Source organism: Amblyraja radiata, chromosome 3 (genome assembly GCF_010909765.2).
Source record: "Amblyraja radiata isolate CabotCenter1 chromosome 3, sAmbRad1.1.pri, whole genome shotgun sequence".
Lineage (NCBI taxonomy): Eukaryota > Metazoa > Chordata > Chondrichthyes > Rajiformes > Rajidae > Amblyraja > Amblyraja radiata.
In genome coordinates this window covers 107148544-107162623 of record NC_045958.1, presented here as the reverse complement: position 1 = coordinate 107162623, position 14080 = coordinate 107148544, and the positions used below count along the sequence as shown (strand labels likewise).

Below are 14080 nucleotides of genomic sequence, written 5' to 3'. Positions count from 1 at the left end.
ACACACTGAACATTTATCTCCTGTTCAGTACTGTGTTTACATATTCTGTTGTGCTGCAGCAAGCAAGAATTTCAATGTTCTATCTGGGACACATGACAATAAAACTCTCTTGACTTGACTTAACAAACAGCCTTTGGCAGTTTTATCTTGCAGTAACAAAAAATCATTTCTAGCCGTTAAAAAAGATTGTATTTGAAAGCAACTCATTGCTTTACAGTGACCGCTAGGTGATTGGAGCGAATCCCTTACATGGTCATATAGCGGACAACCGGCAATAGCGGACGCCATCTTCCCACCCTCCCCACCCCCCCTCAGTTATAACGACGGTCGACAGCGTTATTGTTTCTGTTTCATGCACAAGCCTGTTGGGCAGGTTTACCTTCGCTGCTGGAAGCAAGTCTCCAATTGGAATATCAGGAAGCAAGGCTGGGCAGGAATCATCGCACATCTCTGTGGCATCAAGGGTTATGTGAGTCGTCTGAGTGAGGTTGGCATCCTGGCCTGAAAAATGGTACAAACAAAATCCTGTCACTCTTGGCTTTCAGAAGCCTGACCCAGTTCATTGCAGTAAACTGCCCCTTCAGATAAAAGTCTCAATTCATGAAGCCAGACCTGGCCATTTTTATTACAGTGTAGTCGGTACAGTGAAGCCCAGAGACATTTCTACTTGTAGTCACCAAATATGCACTGGACAATGATAAGGGCTTTAATCTTTGATCTTTAATTAGAGGACACTTCTCTACTCTGCTGAACATGGAGCTCAGATCAGACATAGAAAAAACATAGACAATAGGTGCAGGAGTATGCCATTTGGCCCTTCGAGCCAGCATCGCCATTCATTGCGATCATGGCTGATCATTCACAATCAGTACCCCGTTCCTGCCTTCTCCCCATATCCCTTGATTCCGCTAGCCACTAGAGCTCTATCTAACTCTCTTTTAAATTCATCTGGTGAATTGTCCTCCACTGGCCTCTGTGGCAGGGAATTCCACAAATTCACAACTCTCTGGGTGATGAGGAAGAATTTCTTCAGTCAGAGGGTGGTGAATCTGTAGAATTCATTGCCAAACACGGTGGTGGCCAATGGATATTTTTAAGGCAGAGATAGATAGATTCTTGATTAGTACGGGTGCCAGGGGTTATGGGGTGAAGGTCCGGAACCAGGGGCCACAGATTAAGAATAAGGGGCAAGCCGCTTAGGACGGAGATGAGGAAACACTTTTTCACACAGAGAGTTGTGAGTCTGTGGAATTCTCTGCCTCAGAGGGTCGGTGAGGCTGGTTCTCTGGATACTTTCAAGAGAGAGCTAGATAGGGCTCTTGAAGGTAGCGGAGTCAGGGGATATGGGGAGAAGGCAGGAACGGGGTACTGATTGTGGATGATCAGCCATGATCACATTGAATGACGGAGCTGGCTTGATGGGCCGAATGGCCTACTATGGCACCAATTGTCTATTGACTTAAGTCGAAAGTCTAAGGTGTTTTCAGTTGATCAAATATTGTTTAACCCCCTCTGCTTATCAATAACATTTTTGAACATGAATTAGTGATGAGGAATTCACTTCGTTTGATTTAGAGATACAGGGTGGAAACAGGCCCTTTGGGCAACTGATTCCACACCGACCAGCGATCCCCGTACACTAACACTATCCTACACACACTGGGGACAATTTACAATTTTGCCAATGCCAATTAACCTGCAAACCTGTTTGTCTTTGGAGTGTGGGAGGAAACCGGAGCACCCGGAGAAAACCCACGCAGGTCATGCGAAGGGCCGATTGGCCTACTCCTGCACCTGTTGTCTATTGTATAATGCGGGAGAATGGGGTTAGGAGGGAGCGATAAATCAGCCATGATTGAATGGTGGAGTAGACTTGATGGTCTTATTCTGCTCCGTGCACTGTTGAACATATAGCTGGCAGATTACACAGACTGCAACCATGCTGCGGTACCCATTATTTTTATTTAATATTTTTATTAGAAGCATGTATACAAATAGTAGTAAGTGACAATTTAATTATAGATCTCTTACATAGCTTCAATTTAAAAAATTTTTTTAAAGAGTAAAGATAGCCAGAAAAAGATAAGAGAAACTATAAACTAATAGAGAGAAAAAGAAGACGAAAAAAGAAATTACAAATAACAAGATTGTGGAGATAGATCCAGGAGATATTAAGTATAACTATTCATCCAATCCCAAACTCAAGTTTCAACCCTGATTTTATGTTAAACCAATTCAATAAATGGAGACCATATTCTAACAAATAATTTTGGTTTGTCAATTAAGACAAATCTTATTTTTTCCAAATGCAAGGTCTCAGTCATTTGCGTAATCCATATTTTAATTGTGGGGTGTACCTGGTTTTAAGCCTGCGGTGAGCTTCATATCCCCTGCGGTGGTGACCTCTTGCGACTTAACAGTCACTGCTATGCAATACATCTCATTAGTCAATGTCGGCGGTTCATGGTGTAACTGTACGGATACTCTTGGAATGCGGGATATCACCCTAGTTACAAAAGACAAGCGACAATTAATCGATTGTTGACATAAAGGAGCATTTTACGCTCCATTTTATTTTTGTTTATTTTTATTTTGTTTATATCATTTTTGACCATTTCAAAGCTTCAAAGGTACTGTCAAACTCAAGTTCAATAGGTAGAGCAAAGGGGAAGATGCAGAGTGCAGAATATAGTTTAGTTTTTCTTTAGTTTCGTTTAGCTTAGTTTAGAGATACAGCGCGGTAACAGGCCCTTCGGCCCACTGAGTCCACACCGACTCGCAATCCCCGCACACTAACACTTTCCTTCACACACTGGGAACAACATTTGCATTTCTACCAAGACAATCAACCTACAAACCTGTACGTCTTTGGAGCGCGGGAGGAAACCAAAGATCTCGGAGAAAAACCCACAGGTCACGGGGAGAACGTACAAACTCCGTACAGACACATTTTCTCACAGAGAGTTGTGAGTCTGTGGAATTCTCTGCCTCAGAGGGTGGTGGAGGCCGGTTCTCTGGATACTTTCAAGAGAGAGCTAGATAGGGCTCTTAAAGATAGTGGAGTCAGGGGATATGGGTAGAAGGCTGGAACGGGGTACTGATTTGGGGATGATCAGCCATGATCACATTGAGTGGCGGTGCTGGCTCGAAGGGCCGAATGGCCTACTCCTGCACCTATTGTCAGGATCGAACCCGGATCGCTGGTGCTGTAAGACAGCAGCTCTACCCGCTGCGCTCAGCTTACTGCAGTAAACACAATGCTTTCTGGTACTCACATGGTGCTTGCCAGTATTGATATGCTGGCCCAGCACACTTCATTGTCTGGCAGCTTTGGTCGGCGTTTAAAGGAGCGAGTGGCCTGCAAGGCCTCCTGGCACGAGGCTGCATCACCCCCACCGCCCCTCCAGTTGAGTATCACACACCTGCCCATGTCAGAGCCCAGCACAAGGTCGACAGACGTAATCTGAGGAAGACAAACAATATCGCATCACATACTGAGTCTCTCCCCAGCTGTTATCAGGCAGCTGAATCATCATACCACAACCAGAGAGTAAGTAAGTAAGTACGTTTATTGGCCAAGTATTCACATACAGGTACACAACCTTTTATCCGAAAGCCTTGGTACCAGACACTTCTCGGATTTCCGAATTTTTCGGATTTCGGAATGGAAGATTTTTAGCGTAGATTAGGTAGGTAGCGCGGGCGGCTTGAAAAGTCTGGAGCGGCTGCCTCCTCCCCGGAGACCGGGGAATCATTGTAAATCATTGCTTAAATGTTAGTCAGTTAGTTTGGAGGGATTTTATGTGGTGGGGGGGGGGGGGGGGGGGGGGTGGGGTGAAGGGGGAAACTTTAATTCTTAGTCCCTTACCTGGTCGGCGAGGCGGGGAGCGGGCAATGCCTTACCAGGTCGCCGTGCAGTAAGCTCCGGAGCGCTGTTGCCGCCGACTCCCAACATCGCGGAGCTGGGGCTGCGGGCGTCCGGTCGCGGGCGGCGCTGGATTTGGAGCGCCGCGCAGCCAGGGGTAGAGTTGCCGGGGTCGGAGCTCCAACCGGCGCCGCCCGCGGCCGGACGCCCGCAGCCCCAGCACCGCGATGTTGGGAGTCGGTGGCCACAGCGCTCCGGTGCTTACTGCACGGCGACACGGTAAGGCATTGCCCGCTCCCCGCCTCTCCGACCAGGTAGGGGACTAAGAATTAAAGTTTCCTCCTTCACCCCCGCCCCCCCTTCACATAAAGCCCTCCAAACTAACTGACTAACATTTAAGCAATGATTTACAGATGTTTAAGTGTCTCCCCGGTCTCCTGGGAGGAGGCAGCCGCTACAGTGGTACAGACCTGGGTTGACCGTGGGTCGTTTCGGGTCAAGTTTGGCGCCAAACGCGAGCTTTGGTGTGCAGGCGACATCCTGGAAAAAATGTCCGGTTTTCGGAGCTTTTCGGTTTCCGGAACTCCGGATAAAAGGTTGTGCACCTGTACAAGGAATTTACCTTGGTGCTCCGCCCACAAGTAACAACATGACATACAGTGACAGTTACGAATGACTCAGAAAACACTAAACATTAATAATAATAAAACATTAATGAATTTTGAAAATGCCAGCATAAAAAAATCATACCTCCACTTTCTTTCCGACGTCCTCAGTGCGAGCAACGAACTTGAACGTACACTGCCTGGTCTTACCAGGAACGAGGCACATGGTGCCTTGTGATGAGGCTTCCAATATGTCAGATGTTTGGTAGGTTTCCTCCACCACACAGTGCTGGTTGTACTCCTTTAATTAAAGATATTATCAATTTTGGCAACAATCAGGACAGAGTCCCACGCATAGGAACAGGCCCTTCAGCCCAACATTCCCTTGCCGACCAAGATGCCCCGTCTGCACTGGTCCCCCCCCCCTGCCTACGTGCCTAAACATGTCTCGTCCTTGTACCTGTCCAAATACCCATTGGGTAGGAAGGAACTGCAGATGCTGGTTTATACCAATAGACAATAGACAATAGGTGCAGGAGTAGGCCATTCGGCTCTTCGAGCTAGCACCACCATTCAATGTGATTATGGCTGATCATCCACAATCATTACCCCGTGCATGCCTTCTCTCCATATCCCTTAACTCCACTATCCCTAAGAGCCCTATCTAACTCTCTCCTGAAAGCTTCCAGTGAACCAGAATCCACCGCCATCTGAGGCAGAGAATTCCACACACTCACAACTCTTTGTGTGAAAAAGTGTTTCCTCGTCTCCGTTCTAAATGGCTTACCCCTTATTCTTAAACAGTGGCCCCTGGTTCTGGACTCCCCCAACATCGGGAACACGTTTCCTGCCTCTAGCGTGTCCAAACCCTTAACAATCTTATGTTTCAATAAGATCCCTCTCATCCTTCTAAACTCCAGAGTATACGCCCAGTCGCTCCATTCTCTCAACATATGACAGTCCCGCCATCCCGGGAATTAACCTCGTAAACCTATGCTGCACTCCCTCAATAGCAAGAATGTCCTTCCTCAAATTAGGGGACCAAAACTGCACACAATACTCCAGGTGTGGTCTCACTAGGGCCCTATACAACTGTAGAAGGACCACTTGGCTCCCATACTCTACTCCTCTTGTTATAAAGGCCAACATTTGTTATAGATCCCTCTACATCACTGTCTATATCTCTCGTTTCCCTTTCCCGACTCTCAGTCTGAAGAAGGGTCTGGACCCGAAACGTCACCCATTCCTTCTCTCCAGAGATGCTGCCTTTCCCGCTGAGTTACTCCAGCATTTTGTGTCTCTTAGGACAAACCCCATATCTTTAATGGATGGATAGGTTTTTGTCTCATAATACATCTTACCTGGTTGTTAAAACGGACACAGAGCTTTGAAAATCGGAATGGATGAGGGCAGTCAGCTCGCAGATACACATGAAGTTGTACGGGGTCATCAATGTGGAAACTTGGTGCCAGGAAACGGGCTTTACATTCAACTTCATGGAAGCAAACGGTGGAGAGCAAGCAAAACACACACAGTTAACATTCAGTGAGCAAGACCAAACCAGAAGAATCCAGCTCATCAGAATTGGCATGGTAGACAAAACAAGATATAATACAGTGCCCTCCATAATGTTTGGGACAAAGACTCATCATTTATTTATTTGCCTCTGTACTCCACAAATTGAGATATGTAATAGAAAAAAAATCACATGTGACTAAAGTGCTCATTGTCAGATTGTATTAAAAGGCCATTTTTATACATTTTGGTTTCACCATGTGGAAATTACAGCAGTTTATACATGGTGTGTCCCCCCCACCTATTTCAGGGCCCCATAATGTTTGGGACACAACAATGTCATGTAAATGAAAGTAGTCATGTTTAGTATTTTGTTGCATATCCTTTGCAGGCAATGGCTGCTTGTAGTCTGTGATTCATGGACATCGCCAGTTGCTGGGTGTCTTCTCTGGTGATGCTCTGCCAGGCCTGCATTACAGCCATCTTTAGCTTATGCTTATTTTGGGGGCTAGTCCTCTTCAGTTTTCTCTTCAACATATAAAGGGCATGCTCAATTGAGTTCAGATCGGGTGATTAACTTTTGGGATAAGGGATAAGAATAAGGGGTAAGCCATTTAGAACAGAGATGAGGAAATAATTTTTCACACAGAGAGTTGTGAGTCTGTGGAATTCCCTGCCTCAGACGGCGGTGGAGGCCGGTTCTCTGGATGCTTTCAAGAGAGAGTTAGATAGAGCTCTTAAAGATAGCTGAGTCAAGGGATATGGGGAGAAGTCAGGAACGGGGTACTGTTTATGGATGATCAGCCATGATCACACTGAATGGTGGCGTTAGCTTGAAGGGCCGAATGGCCTACTCCTGCACCTATTGTCTATTGTCTTGCTGTAGAATGAACCGCCAATGAGTTTTGAGGCATTTGTTTGAACTTGAGCAGATAGGATGTGTCTATACACTTCAGAATTCATTATGCTACTACCATCAGCAGTTATATCATCAATGAAGATAAGTGAGCCAGTACCTTCAGCAGCCATACATGCCCAGGCCATAACACCCATCTCATCTATCCACAAGACCATTTTCCAGAACTGTGGTTGCTCTTTTAAGTACTTCTTGGCAAACTGTAACCTGGCCATCCTATTTTTGCGGCTAACCGTGGTTTGCATCTTGCAGTGTAGCCTCTGTATTTCTGTTCATGAAGTCTTCTGCGGACAGTGGTCATTGACATATCCACACCTGACTCCTGAAGAGTGTTTCTGATCTGTCAGACATGAGTTCGGGGATTTTTCTTTATTATAGAGAGAATTCTTCTGTCATCAGTTGTAGAGGTCTTCCTTGGCCTGCCAGTCCCATTGTGATTAGCAAGCTCACCAGTGCTCTCTTTCTTCTTAATGATGTTCCAAACAATTGATTTGGTAAGCCTAAGGTTTGGCTGATGTCTCTAACAGTTTTATTCTTGTTTCTCAGTCTCATAATGGCTTAGTTGACTTTCATTGGCACAACTTTGGTCCTCATGTTGATAAACAGCAATAAAAGTTTCCAAACGCAATGTAAAGACTGGAAGAAAGACTAGGTGCTGAGAGCTCTCTTATACCTGCATTAAGGAGGCAATTAAACACACCTGAGCAATTACAAACACCTGTGACGCCAAGTGTCCCAAACATTATGGTGCCCTGAAATGGGGGGACTATGTATAAGCACAGCTGTAATTTCTACATGGTGAAACCAAAATGTATAAAAATGTTTTTTAATAAAATCTGACAATGTGCACTTTAACCCCATGTGATTTTCACTCTTACAAATCTCAAATTGTGGAGTAGAGGCAAATAAATACATGATGGGTCTTTGTCCCAAACATTATGGAGGGCACTGTGACTGCATTAAATGATTCTTATGCTGTTGTTTATTTTAAGATACATGTGGCACAATACAAACTTCTCACACTTCAAGTTATATATCCAACCAACATAAGCTTGTAATACCATGTGGTCATTGTAGCAAACTTAGAAATAATTTTAGAAATTTGAATTTTAGGGTGGCATAGTGGGGCGGTGGTAGAGTTGCTATGCTGCCTTACAGTGCCAGAGACCCAGCTTCCATCCTAAAACTCCAGAGGCATGAATTGGTGAAATTCACAAACATGGAGGGCTGTAAAGGCTGACCATATTTGAAGAAGATGAATTTAAAGACAATAGGTGTTGCGTGCCAAGAGACAATAGACAATAGGTGCAGGAGTAGGCCGTTTGGCCCTTCGAGCTAGCACCGCCATTCAATGTGATCATGGCTGATCATCCCCAATCAGTACCCCGTTCCTGCCTTCTCCCCATACCCCCTGACTCCGCTATCTTTAAGAGCCCTATCTAGCTCTCTCTTGAAAGCATCCCGAGAACCTGCCTCCACGGTCCTCTGAGGCTGAGAATTCCACAGAGGGGGCAGGTAATGAGGCTCTGACCTCCCCACCATCGAAGGGATCTATCGCAGTCGCTGCCTCAAAAAGGCAGCCAACATCATCAGAGACCCACACCATCCTGATCACGCTCTCATTTCACCACTGCCATCGGGAAGAAGGTACGGGAGCCTTAAAACTGTAACGTCCAGGTTCAGGAACAGCTTCTTCTCTACAGCCATCAGGCTATTAAACACGACAGCATATAAGCTCTGAATTGCAACAAACTATTATTATTGCACTATATTTGTTATTTATTGAGCATGTGTATTTATTGTGCATGTGTATACACACACTGAACTTTTTTTCTTCTCCCGTTATGTACTATGTTCACATATTCTGCTGCAGCAAGCAAGAATTTCATTGTCCTATCTGGAACACCTGACAATAAAACTCTTGACTCTTGAGATGATTGGCCATGATCACAGTGAAGAGGAGAGCAGTCTTGAAGGGCTGAATGGCCCACACCTACTATTTGCTTCTTCTTGACACTTGATTTTCCACCTTGCTCTGTTAAAAAGGCTTTTACTTTAAAGTAACCAAGATCATGTCCCAGAAGCAGAAATAGGCCGCTCAGCCCGTCAAGTCTACTCCACCATTCAATCACGGCTGATCTGTCTTTCCCTCTCAACCCCATTCTCCTGCCTTCTCCCCAGAACCTCTGACACCCGTACTAATCAAGAATCTCTCTCTCTTAAAAATATGCATTGCCGTGGCCCCCACAGCCGTCTGCGGCAATGGATTCTACAGATTCAGCACCCTCTGACTAATTAAACATTTTAATTTAAACTTTGAACTCACCAAATGGCACATAATCTTGCATTTCAATAGTAAATACATTGCTTCCGGCTAAAGAAATACGGTCTGCCCACATTTTCTGAGCAGATTTGATGGCCTTGGAATCACATTCAGGCTCTGGAGCTGGGCTCTCGTTCTAAGTTGAAGAGAACAATCATTATTGTCATTTTGTTTTTTTAAAGAATTGAATAGCTGACGCCACAAATACTCACCATCAACACTTTGATCAGGTTCTTTTCCACACGTGATTTCTGTTCATCGCTTAGTGTGGACGCTGTCTTATCAGTAAAGGAGTAATCTTGGAAGCAAGAGACTCTACCTCCGCTCAGTCCGTCTTAACCAACCTGACCTCCCGGTTGCTCAGCACTACAACTCCCCCTCCCATTCCCGATCTGACCTTTCTGTCCTGGGCCTCCTCCATTGTCAGAGTGAGGTCCAGCGCAAATTGGAGGAACAACAGCACCTCATATTTCGCTTGTAGATAAAAATGCTGGAGAAACTCAGCGGGTGAGCAGCATCTATGGAGCGAAGGAAAAGGTGACGTTTCGGGTCGAGACCCTTCTTCAGACTTCATATTTCGCTTGGGTAGTTTACAGCAGTATGAACAGTGACTTCTCTAACTTCAGATAGCCCTTGCTTTCCCTCTCCATCCCCTACCCCTTCCCAGTTCTCCCACTAGTCCCCGCCTACATTCTATCTTTGTCCCGCCCTCCCGACATCAGTCTGAAGAAAGGTCTCGACCCGAAACGTCGCCCATTCCTTTTCTCCTTAGATGCTGCCTGACCCGCTGAGTTACTCCAGCATCTGGTGTCTACCTTAAACTCTACCTATAATTGGAATCACAGGGAAAGAGCAATACTCTCTTGACACAGACAGGTTAGCACAAGATAGGAGCGGCACGGTGGCGCAGCAGTAGAGTTTCTGCCTCACAGCACCAGAGACCCGGTTTTGATCCTGACTACAGGCGCTGTCTGTACGGAGCTGTACACAGCTTGCCCCTGTGACCTGCGTGGGGCTTTCTCCGGGTGCTCCAGTTTCCTCCCACACTCCAAAGACTTACAAGTTTGTAGGTTAATTAGCTTTGATAAAAATGATAAATTGTTCCTAGTGTGTGTAGGATAGTGTTGGTGTGCGGGGATCGCTGGTCGGCACGGTCTTGGTGGGCCGAAGGGCCTGTTTCCGCACTGCGTCTCCAAACTAAACTAAAGCAAGAGCAGGTGACAGGAACCAAGGAGTGACCTCAAAATTTGACCAAACAAGTCAGAAAAGAGACATGAAAACGCTTGAGGATACAAGGAACGGCAGATGCTGGTTTACAAAAAAAGACAGTGTTGGAGTAACTCAGCAGGTCAGGCAGCATATCTGGAGGACTTGGATAGGAGAGGTTTCGGGTCAGTACCTTTCTTCAGACTGATTATAGAGGGACAAAGAAAAGCTGGAACAGAGGTGGCGTTGGGCCAAAGCCTGACAAGTGATATGTGGATACAGGTGAGGGGGAGCGGTTGAATGGCAAATAGTTGGCAAAGGCCAGAGATGGAAAAACAGATGAGGTAGTTGAGTCAGGGGAAACTGGAGGCGAGAAAATGCCAGAACAAAGCAGGGCAGGCCTTTTCTCTACCTGGCCAGTTGTTCCCCCCCCCACCCCCACCCACCTCCATCTTTCAGTCTGAAGAAAGGCTCCGATCCAAAATGTCACCAATTCGTTTTCTCCAGAGATGTTGCCTGCCCCACTGAGTTACTCCAGCATTTTGAGTCAATCTTCAGTATAAACCAGCATCTGCAGTTCCTCCCGGCGCACTTTGATCGGTGGCTGGTGTGGACTTGTTGCCATGCTATATCTTTCAATCAAAAAAGCTGCCTGAAGTTGTAAAACATTTTTCAGACACGTCAGTTAGGGTCAGCATTGAAATGGGAAAAAAATAACTTCGTTCCTGGAGATTTTTGAGTTGATTTACAGCCTGGTAAAATACATGGACTTGCCCTTCATTTTAACTTTAGCTTCACAATGCACAGTCATGGAGCTACCAAGGAGATTAAAAGACCACAGTAAAATTTAGATTATGATCTTGCTCATAGAGTCCTAGAGTGATACAGCATGGAAACAGGCCCTTCGGCCCAACTTGCCCTTACCTGCCAACATGTTCCACCTGCCCGCGTTCGGACATATCCCTCTAAACCTGTCCTATCCGTGAAGAAGGGTCTCGACCCGAAACGTCACCCATTCCTTCTCTCCAGAGATGCTGCCTGTCCCGCTGAGCTACTCCAGCTTTTGTGTGTCTATCCATGTCCTATCTTGCTGTCACACAAAGCTTATGACAAGGTGTAGATGTTTTGGGTCAGTACCCGATGTTCGGGGAGTCCATAACCAGGGGCTACAGTTTAAGAATAATAGGCCATTAAGAACGGAGATGAGGTAAAATGCTCACCCAGAGAGTTGTGAATCTGTGGAATTCTCTGCCTCAGAAGGCAGTGGAGGCTAATTCTCTATGCCTTCAAGAGAGAGTTAGATAAAGCTCTTAAAGATAATGGAGTCAAGGGATATGGGGAGAAGGCAGGAATGAGGTGCTGATTGTGGATGGAGCGAAGGAATAGGTGACGTTTCCGGTCTCTACCTGAAACATCACCTATTCCTTCGCTCCATAGATGTTGCCTCACCCGCTGAGTTTCTCCAGCATTTTTGTCTGCCTTCGATTTTTCCAGCATCTGCAGTTCCTTCTTAAACATACTGATTGTGGATGATCGGCCATGATCGCAGTGAATGGCGGTGCTGGCTCGAAGGGCCGAATGGCCTACTCCTGCACCTATTATCTATTGTCAGATTGTTAATATATTTCCATAAATACAATTGAGAATTCTGCTGAGAGCAAGTGATTTTCTTTTGGAATAAGGATACACCTCCCAAGGAGTTCCAGAGAGTAGGTGATGTAATCTTTGATTTGTCCCATCAGGTAGGCACACTTGAGAGCAGTGCTCAAGATGAAGGTGAGCAGCTTCCACCAGCGTTCACTGCGGTAATCACACATCACGTAATCCAACAACCTGTTAGTGGTGGACGATAGGAAGGGGGAAAAAAAGAAGACATTCAAACCATGAAAATTATTACAGCACTTGATGGCTTCAAAACACTTGCACTAATCTGCATTATTCAATTATATTGACAGCAAAAATAAATTTAAGATGAGGACTAAATTCCTTGGAATGCAGATCTTATAGAGGTGTACAAAACCATGGGAGGAATAGACCCGGTAGATGCACAGAATCTCTTGCCCAGAGTATGTGAATCGAGGACCAGAGGACATAGGTTTAAGGTGAAGGGGGAACGATTTAATACAAAGTTGAGGGGTGACTTTTTCCACACAAAGGGTGGTGGGGATGTGGTTAGGACAGGTTTAGAGGGATATGGGCCAAACGCAGACAGGTGGGACTAGTGTAGATGGGACATGTTAGCCGGTGTTAAGGGCCTGATTCACGAGCATGCGACTCCATGGGGCAAGCGCGACCTAACGTGGTCGCTTGAGCCGTACGGCCTCGCGGGGCCGGTCCCACTTCGATCGCCGGAGCCATATGGAGTTGTGCGGAGCAGGTCCCGACATCTGGGCTCCGAAAAACTGACCGTGTTCAAAAATTCCGCACGGCAACGGGCTGCCGGCCTGCAGCCGCCTCGATGCCGTACGTCACGCACGAACTTCCGGCGGACTTCGCTCGAACTTCACGTCACTCACTCGACCTCCGCACGGCCCCCCGCTTCCGGTTTGGTCGCGCTTGCCGCATGCAGTCGCATGCTCGTGGGACAGGCCCTTTAGACTGTTTCCACACTGTATCACTCTATGACATCAGGACCCTTAAGAGTCATAGAGTGATACAGTGTGGAAACAGGCCCTTCGGCCCAACTCGCTCACACCGGCCAACAATGTCCCAGCTACACTAGTCCCACTTGCCTGCGCTTGGTCCATATCCCTCTAAACCTGTCCTATCCATGCACTTGTCCAACTGTTTCTAAAACGATGGGATAGTCCCAGCCTCAACTACCTCCTCTGGCAGCTCGTTCCATACACCCATACACTGTGTGAAAAAGTTACCTCTCGGATTCCTATTAAATCTTTTCCCCTTCACCTTGAACCTATGTCCTCTGGTCCTCGATTCACCTACTTTGGGTAAAAGACTCTATGCATCTACCTGATCTATTCCTCTCATGATTTTGTAAAAATTCCTCAGACTGATTCAGATGGGCGGGTTACTCCATCACGATGTGTCGCTTCACATTAAAAACTGTGCGGCAATGCCTCTGGTCTAAACCAGCGAGCCTTTCTTCACCGGTCCACACGGCTGCTGTAGCTCCGAACAAGACCCTCTTTCTTCAGGCCACTGCCATGGGCGGCATGTGCTCGGAAACCGAGAGGATCCCTCCCCTCTCACCTCCTGTCGCTTCCAAGGTGGGGTATGTCGGCGACTCTGGGGGCAGGGGGAGGGGGAGGGGGAGGAGGATAGGGAGAGGAGGAGGGAGAGGGGGAGGGAGAGGGGGAAGAAGAGGGGGAAGAAGAGGGGGAGGAAGAGGGGGAGGAAGAGGGGAAGGAAGAGGGGGAGGAAGAGGGGAGGAAGAGGGGGAGGAAGAGGGGGAGGAAGAGGGGGAGGAAGAGGGGGAGGAAGAGGGGGAAGAAGAGGGGGAGGAAGAGGGGGAGGAAGAGGGGGAAGAAGAGGGGGAAGAAGAGGGGGAAGAAGAGGGGGAAGAAGAGGGGGAAGAAGAGGGGGAGGAAGAGGGGGAAGAAGAGGGGGAGGAAGAGGGGGAAGAAGAGGGGGAGGAAGAGGGGGAGGAAGAGGGGGAGGAAGAGGGGGAGGAAGAGGGGGAGGAAGAGGGG

The 14080-nt window shown here is 47.0% G+C and overlaps 1 protein-coding gene across 2 annotated transcripts in view; it reads right to left on the bottom strand.

The window, feature by feature from the left end:
* trappc11 (trafficking protein particle complex subunit 11) overlaps positions 1-14080 on the bottom strand; it is an 87236-nt gene that overhangs the window by 29827 nt on the left and 43329 nt on the right. For both annotated transcript variants that reach the window (XM_033018521.1, XM_033018522.1), the window contains 8 exons: positions 12118-12263; positions 9437-9498; positions 9228-9360; positions 5832-5962; positions 4616-4771; positions 3276-3463; positions 2358-2506; positions 380-501 (listed from right to left, as the gene is read on the bottom strand). In XM_033018521.1, coding sequence (XP_032874412.1) covers positions 380-501; positions 2358-2506; positions 3276-3463; positions 4616-4771; positions 5832-5962; positions 9228-9360; positions 9437-9498; positions 12118-12263 — 1087 coding nt within the window. The remainder of the gene's footprint in view (positions 1-379; positions 502-2357; positions 2507-3275; positions 3464-4615; positions 4772-5831; positions 5963-9227; positions 9361-9436; positions 9499-12117; positions 12264-14080) is intronic.